Source organism: Sprattus sprattus (genome assembly GCF_963457725.1).
Source record: "Sprattus sprattus genome assembly, chromosome: 19".
In the NCBI taxonomy this organism is placed as follows: domain Eukaryota; kingdom Metazoa; phylum Chordata; class Actinopteri; order Clupeiformes; family Clupeidae; genus Sprattus; species Sprattus sprattus.
Genome location: NC_137917.1, coordinates 4,338,365 through 4,347,256, shown reverse-complemented (window position 1 = coordinate 4,347,256; position 8,892 = coordinate 4,338,365). Strand labels below are relative to the sequence as shown.

The 8,892-nt window shown below is 40.6% G+C and overlaps 1 protein-coding gene across 1 annotated transcript; it reads right to left on the bottom strand.

Moving 5' to 3' along the window:
• Window positions 1-3,345: 3,345 nt before the first annotated feature.
• On the bottom strand, window positions 3,346-8,204 carry LOC308380538 (retinol dehydrogenase 12; the record flags this gene model as incomplete). The annotated part of the gene is made up of 7 exons (XM_080857933.1): window positions 3,346-3,439; window positions 3,795-3,999; window positions 4,935-5,054; window positions 5,244-5,405; window positions 6,784-6,975; window positions 7,342-7,476; window positions 8,138-8,204. 7 exons carry the CDS (start codon window positions 8,202-8,204, stop codon window positions 3,346-3,348), a joined length of 975 nt encoding a protein of 324 aa, XP_080714059.1.
• Window positions 8,205-8,892: the final 688 nt, after the last annotated feature.

Sequence of the window (8,892 nt, the reverse complement as noted above, 5' to 3'; positions counted from 1 at the left end):
ACTGAATATTACAGACAAGAAATAAATCATTACACTTTACATTTTCCATTTTCCATTTTCCATTTTTCCATTTTCCATTTTCCATTTTCCATTTTCCATTTTCCATTTTACGTTTTACATTTTACATTTTGCATTTTGTATTTTGCATTTTGCATTTTGCATTTCACATTTACATTTTCAATTTACATTTACATTTTACGTCCTTTTCTTTCTTAAGACTATTTCAGGCAATTTGCTCTAATAGACATTTTATTGGCTCCAATAGACCATCAGTGTATTCTGCCTCTGGGTGCTGCAGTTCCGCCCTGGAGAGGTAGAACAGAGGAGCATTGAAAGGCCCGGAGCCTGTAATGAGTTCCCACACAAAAAGGAAAAGGTCAAATGTCTCCCAAGCACACGCACACAAACTGAAGAATCCACATAATTAGGAGTCAAGCATTCAATTGCCCGTCCAAACTCTGATGAGTCATACGTGAACCACGCATAAACAAGAACTTTTCCTTCAATACAGACTTGAACCCCCTTGAAAGTGTGTTCTACGGTATACCGTGCCATAGGACTGACGGTGCAGACAGGAAGTTGTATTTAAAATAGTATTGAATGTTGAGGTGAGGTGGAGGGCCTGGTAATGGCCCATGAAAATGAGGGTTTAGTGGACTGTTCAGCTAAGAGCCATCAGCTCCTAACACCAGACACGGCAGTGCTGATCAATGCTGTCTGGGGATGAGGGAGTGGCGGTCTATGTCTGTGTGTCTGTGTATGTCTGCATGTGGATTTGGTGTGTCTGCCTATTTACATATGCGCTCATGTCTCAGTGTGTGTGCTTCGAAATGTACGTGAAGCCGTTGTTGTGCATGTTTTTGTGTGTCGGGTGGAGTGGGGGTTGGAGGAGTTGTCTGTAAATGCTATTCACCCCCACTCCACCCCACCCCACCCAGACTGCTCCTCGTTTGTGCTGGCACATACGTCGGCAGTTGTCCAAGGTGCTGAAGGGTGTGCGGTGTGTTTGAAGGCGGGCGGTGTCAGAGGTGGTGAGGCTGGTCAAAAGGCAAGTGTCAATGTCAGCCAAGCGCTGCGCTCAGACAGGAGATTGTGTTGCTGTTGTGAAAGCGCACACTGGCCGTGGCTGAACTTGTTTTTCCTCACCCACTTGCACAAATGTGGGTCAAGGGTGAATATGAGTATATTTGACAACATATACACACAAACCGCAATAGCACATACTGTATAGAAATAAACCATAGCTTTAATGGAGGATTAAAAACTAATGGGTGACAAAGCTATACCACTATACTATGACGCAACCAATGGAGCTATTATCATGCCGCAGCAATGTTATTAGTGAGAATGTAACAATAACAGAATATTGAATCATGTAACAATTCTAAAAGTAAGGCTCTAGCCTTTAACCCTTTGTATGTATGCCTGAAGCACACTGTCCACGACATGTTTGTTTGGTTTGTCCCACTGGCCTGTCAGTCTCCTCATCCCCTTTAGGTGTTTGTTCAGCTCAGGAAAAAGCGGATCTGTCCAGTCTCAAGGTAAGACTCAGGAAGCCGATGAGGGGCTTTCATTTCCTCTGTCAGTCACAAAGAATAAAGAGTAGCTGTGTGCCCTCTTCAGAATAAAGAATGGTCTCTTTTGTGTGTGGACCATGAAATAATACTATTGTGTTTCAAATACACGGGGATATGAGTAGTCTTTATGGCGGAGAATTCTGTCCTACTGGTCAGCCTGCAAAGGGTTCATTCACTGCAAAGGGATCATTCATTGTGATGATGGGTCTCAGTCCACTTAAGACCCTTTTGTCAACTGAAAGTGGCTAACTGACACTGGCAGGTCACCTGTGTCCGTCACATGGACACACGCAGGAACTTGTGACCTTTCGAACTAGGCATAGATCACCCCACAAGCCTACCTTGTGTCCATTTTGGAATCTAAGCAAGCTCTAAAATGGAATGATTTTGCGCAGAAGTGACTGCAAGTGACTGATTAACCTCAGCAAATCCTTAAATCCATCAGCTGCTACATTTTGATCAAATATTTATTGCATGTTTCATGTTAACATGCTACAAATCTTTCAATCTATTGAGGTTTACCAGCAGTTAAGTTAGATGATCATTTGATTATAACAGATGATAACAGATTTATGATATGATTTATGATGATACAATTTGTAATATATAAATGACTGCAATTGAAGTGTAATAATGAAATGTTATTCAAACCCATATGTATGGGCTCTGTAGAAACACTTGCACAGGGCCTCTCATGTATGCTTTCAAAACCAGTTAACATGAAAAAGACACTACTATGTGAAATAAACCATAACAACAATAGTGTTGTTTTTATTATTCCTGTTGTCTTCACTTAACAGGTCCATATCCTTCTGTTATGTCCTATTCATTTGAAAATAACTCCAACAACAAGGCATCTCAGATTCTGGGTTATGATAATGAAGTTAACGTGAAAGAAATCATATTTCTCAGGCAGTCTACTGTCTCAGTTATAAATAAAAAGACAAGACTATTCTGCCCCCTTGTGGCCATTTATTGGACGTACAAAAGAGATACTGTTACACTGTAATATTATATAATGCTGACTGAAATACTCAGTTAACTTCCATGACTCCTGAAGTTAATAAACTCATGATACTGTTCACATTTAAGTGTTTCATAATTGTTCAGTACATACAGTATTAATGCATAAAGTTAAGTTTAGAAGCCAAGTATAACAAACAGTACTGTACCTGGTATGTAACATACATAACAGGGTACTTTTCTAGACAGAGTTAGTTCAGTCAGTTCAGTCAGTTAAAAAGTTCTGTTTCTCTTGCCTTTACAAATCACAGGCTTAAAGGCGAAATATTCAAGTATCTTACAGTTCATTGTAATGTGGTTTATTGTAGCTTACACAGAAATGCAAAACCCAATAAAAACTGAAAACTCAAATATTAAAGATGAATTCCATTTGAACCACGGATGTTAACCACACAGACAAACTATTAACAGTAGGTTGATTTCATTCATTTCACATCTAACTAATTTCCTGATATAATTCTTCCAGCTTTAAGAGGAGAAAGAAATCACTCACACAAAATCATGAACAAGGCAAATGAGCTTGCTAATGTGAAAATTATTGTTTGTTGATTGGGTTGCCTTGATTACTCCAAAATGTCCATGAAAACACCCAGAAACATCCTGCTTTTCCCTCTTTAAGCATCAGACGAGACAGTGGCGTTTTGAGGTGTGTGTGCTGACACCTTGGAGCACCCAGCAGGGGTGGGAGCGAGCGGAGCTGGTGGAGGAGAGGCGGAGGAGGCGTTTCTCCCTCTGAGCCTTCCTCTCAGAGGCCCACCAGCTGGACACTGACCTCCCACAGTCGGCTGGCCGCAGCGTCATCTCTGCCCTCTGGTGCGGCCTCCTTCTCAGAGCAGTCACTGAAGTACAGGCAGATACAGACACACACACACACACACACACACAAACGCAGAGCAAGTATTCATATTTATTGCACCTAAACACGCGAACATTGACATTTTCAATAAAGGAACATTATCTATGAACAAATATCATCCATTAACAGATATCATCCATGTATACTACACTAGATCCAACTGTTTTTGAATCACAGATACATCAGACAACAGGTAATAAACCCCCAAGACTCTGCCATGATTTGGTATCTGCATCACATCACTTACATACATCAAAACAAACAACTCACCACAAATCTGTGACCATACCCATTGCCATAAAAAAAACTCCACCAAGAGCTCTGTAGTCCAAACCTACCTGAAGTAACAGCCAGATTTGCTCTCCAGCCCCTCGGTCACAGCGCAGTAGATGGATGTCTGCGCTCCCTCCCGTGGGGTTTTCATGAACGCGTATGAGGGGAGCATCAGAACAGTCTTCAGGAAGGGGAACCAGCTCTCCACGTGCCGGCCGAGCTCTGTCCGAATTACCCCTGGATGGAGGCTAAACGACGTAACCCCGGTGCCTACAGACACAGACAAACTCCTCACTCACACACTGTTTTAAAGGATCGGGGGAAGTAAATAACATTCAAATGGTGTTTACCCAGCGCAGACCCATTTCTCCATGGCAACAGTGAAAGTTACATAAGTGCCCAGAGAACTTAACCTATGCTCTGCTGTCTGCCATGGTCATGGTCCCCAGGACTGACATCTTTTCTAAAGCACACTTCTCAGAACGTAAGTAGGGATTATCCTCAAATTCCTCAAGTCATCAAGTGTAAATTATACACTTGAAAGGAATTTGTCTTTAAAATTAAAATCAAGAGACTGGTCATTTGTGTGTATTGTAGAACCTTTTACTGTGATATAATTGCTGTTAGAAATATAGCTAGCTAGCTATCCAGAGTTAAATAGGCCCAAGGTGGACAATAAGCTGTTCGATAATGCTGGCTAACAGCATCATCAGAAGACAACAGTTTAGACATGAGGGGTTTGTTCAAGCTGGAGTCTTTGCTTGAGATGGGAATTAAAAGGGACTTAGCTCAACAGGACAAAACAAATCCTGAATTACTGACTAAATTATTGAAGAGCTTTCCCAGCAACAAGGATATCATGAATGAATCAATCAATGTATTTATTTATTTATTGTCACTTTACACTTTTTTCAAAGTGTGTTTTCTCGCCGTAAGGGGTGCAAATCACTGACCCAAACAGACATAGATTTAATTGTAGTTCTAATGAGAATTCAGAAAATCTCAAATTGTTCAACATTTATATTTCATTTTGGTATTTCAATTGAATTTAACATTAATAATCCTTGCATCCCACCAAATGTTGGCACCCTTGGAGAGTGTCAGAACTGCCACCATCTGCCATCTACCCAGTTGGAGGTAAATCAACAAGGAGAAATTAAGCACAAAGGAGGACCTCAAAATTAGGTCTATGGGGAGCTCTTTACCTCTCAACCTGCGAGCAAGCTCTCGGGAGAAAAGGACATTGGCCAGCTTGCTTTGCCTGTAGCTGACCAGTGGGCTGTATGCCCTCTTTTCGAAAAACAGATCATCAAAGTCAATTTTTCCTGTAGGAGTTCAGCAGAAATATAAGGTAAGTTGGGTATGTCAGCAAGTCAAGACATCTAATTGATCTTGTTTTGACTTTTATTATTAAAAAATCTCATAATTCAACATCTTTTTGTATATGGCTGTAATTATATTTTCAGCAAGCAGTTCTTTGGTTATAAGTTAAAAGAATTTCAAGCAAACATTACCTCCTTTGTGTGCAATACTGGCCACATTCACTACCCGACTAGGGGTGGACCTCCTCAGCACCCCTATCAGCATGGTGGTCAGAAGGAAATGTCCCAGATGATTGACAGCCAGCTGTGTTTCATAGCCATCCTCTGTCACCCACTTAGGGCACATCATCACACCTGAGAGACAAATATCAGCTTTAATACATCATAGGGGAAACGAGGGTAGAAAATTCCATTCCAATATAATGTTGGCCTTGAGAGTTGTATCAGCCATCCACTTGATAGCCCTAATATATGAGGCTCTTCCTGGACTAAATATGATGAACAACCTGGGTTAAGACCATTTTGATAGTACACAGTCAGGTGAAGAGGAGATACAAAAACATGCAAAAATGTGACAGTACCTTTCACAGCATGACTGCCAAATAAACATAGCACAAAAAGTAAGGAAATCTGTGTTTGGTAGATTATTTCTTTGTTGTAACAATGCTTTATGGCAATACATCTTATAGTGTTGGGAAGCCTGTATATTTCCCTTTTCAATGGTGCCACATTTCTAAGGAACGTGGGATGAGCGGCACAGCTGAGTCTGTGGGTAGCGCCCAACCAAAATTCTCATATTCTACTGTTGGTATTCACTCTTGTTCTGAGTTGTTTGGTGGATTGGATGATTGAACTCTCGATCAGTAGCAATGAATAAAGTGTAAATTGCCAATATGTCTTGTTTGTTCCTTGTTACTGATCGAGATTTCAATCATCCAATTCACCAAAACAACTCAAAACAAGAGGGAATACCAACATGAGAATAAACTGTTTAGCATTGGCAGAGAATTTTGGCAAATTTTACTTGGGCGCTACCTACATAAACAGTTGTGCTGCTCATCCCACAAATGCATGTTCCACACAAATGTGGCACCATTTCAAAGGTAAATGAACAGGCTTTCCAACGGTATAAGATGTATTGCCAAGAAGCATTTTTACAACAAAGAAATAATCTACCAAACACAAATTTCCTTACTTTTTGTGCTATGTTTATATCACCAAAATGCATTTTATAAATGCCAGCTGTGCTGTTGTTGGTGTTGGCAGAGCAAGACTGTGGCTTGTTTTATACAACACACCTTACTGAAAACTGCACTAAATAAGGCAAGTTTTCTGTAAATAAGAATGACTATAACTTTATATAGAACATCAAGTTGGAATGACGCAGTTAAACTAACTTCACCTATCTGTTTTTTTCCTTCACAACCTTCTGAGGTCAAAAGTATTCCTGGGAGCAGTAATAGTGTCTAAACTGAAATTAATGGGTGCAGTGTTTCCGAATGAGGTTTGTGGCTAAGCATTCAGGGTCACAGAGCAAAGCTAACACACTAACTTGGCCCAGAGCTGGCCTGAGAAAACTTCCTAGAAGGACATACAGTGAAATGTACAAGGGAACACAGGACAGAATAATACCTCAAGTTATATATGTCCATATCAGAACCTTCTACTCTTAAGATCCCTTTTGTAGATAATGACTTATTATTCCAATGAAAACAGCAATGCCACACCTCACCTGCATTGTTAATGAGAATGTCCAGGCGATCTTCTGTGAGTTGAAACTCTTTGGCAAACTGACGCACGGAATACAGGGAGGCCAGATCCAGGTGGCGCACAACCACATTTCCATTTCCTGTTGATGTCCGAATATATTCTGCCGTACTCTCTGCCCTCATCAGGTCCCTGCAAGCCATCACCACTCTGGCCCCTAGATATAGAGACACACTATTACCCAAGAAAAGGGCAAATACACGGCAGATGTATGGCAATATCTTTTACAATTACAATTTCCATGCGGTTTGGTATGTCCACCATTGCACAAAACAGGTCAACATGTGATACACTGATATAATTAGCCAGTATGATTTTCATTTAGAGGTCATGCTAAAGCAAGGCAATCACTCTAGTAATTAAGAGTGCAATACACAAATGCATACACTGCCATCATTGTGCACAGCACTGCCAAACACTCTGCACTTTACAATGGAGACTCAAGCCCACTGTGTTCACAGAAAAAAATCATATACGTGCATCTAGATGAAATGCTGCATTGGAAAGGAAGGCCTGGTTGTACCTCTGCACGCCATGTCAAGTGCTGTCTCCTTGCCAATGCCGGTGTTGGCTCCAGTGATCAGCACCGTCTTCCCATCAAGACGTGCCTGGCTGCGACACGTTCCCCCAGCTATCCATCTCCTTAGTGCAAGAAGGCCTTTGTCAGGGGGAAATGTGCTTTAATTTCTAACTCTGTTCTAACTTTTCTGTCCAAATAATTTGTTTGTCTATGCAAAATCAAATGAGCTGTACATTGTGGGTGCTATGGAGTATGCTTACTTATAGTCCGATACGTTACGGACTGTGACATGAAACCAATTCAAGTTCACTAAGGACCAAATATTTTATTCAGACATGCAGGCACATTGGACCAGGTACTTGCTGTGTATTGAGTATTGTTATTAGACTTGTGGAGCAAAAAAAATCTGATCTTTAAAACTGCAAGCCATAGAGCAAAACACCTTGAAAATTGTCTGAAGATTATTCCATAATCATGTCAACAATAAAGTTATAAACTAGCCAGGTTCACAGAAATAATAGGAGCTAAGAGGAGAAACTAAGAGCTTCTTTCAAGCAGAGAGAGACTCTATAGCTGAAACAAGAACCCCTAAAAATAACAGTTTGCATAATAGGCATCACTTGAAATCCCCATTGTTTCATTATTTCTTTCTCTGTTCCACTCGGGTTAAGAGATGCAGCATCCGTCCATTTCCTGGTAGGATAATGCACATTTCCACAACAAATTGCATGCAGCTTAACAGCATAGAAGACGTGGTATTGAATCGTAGGACAAAGAGCCACAAAAGGCGGTTACTTACAGAAAGCTGTCACCACGGTTACAGCACCATACTTGGCGAAAGCAGATGATAGAACTTCTTCCCACATCTTCTACACCGGTAACGGGCTGTCCCCGAACCCAAACCCTCCTCGCGACTGACCTCTGATCGAGTTAATGTTGCGATGTTTGTCTCGCCTCTTTCCTCTCCCGAACGAGGCTATGAATAGGTTTAAGCAACTTAACACAGCGGCTTACAGACTACCCATTAAGCTGCCTGGGTGATTCATCTCCAATGACTGACAGCCAGTCACACATCGAAGCAGAGCCTTATAGCAGCGAACGGTAGAGCTGCCATCGATGTATTTTAATAATGAGAAAAAAATCCATTCCCAGTAATCCATAAACAAGCACACACAGCATAAATTAAACACATTCTCGTGTAAATGGATACTATCTTGATTCCATCGGCAACACATTTGGAAAAACTGTCATTGGACTACATTAAGAAACTTTATTAGGTCAAATGTATTTTTTTAATTCGAAATAATTACGTAAAGGTTTGAAGAAAAAAAGGAAACATAATAAATAAAAAGGAGTATTGTAGATATTTAATTCATAATACGGGCTGATATAGCCTAGCACTGGTCAATTGCACAGCTCAAGAGAGGAGAATATTTTCTAGAATTCTTTCAATAAAGAATATACCAGCATGCTTCAGCAGCCTGATGAAAGTACATTTTTAATACTTTTTATGGGCGTTTTTTGGGTAATCAATACTAAACAATTACACATTAC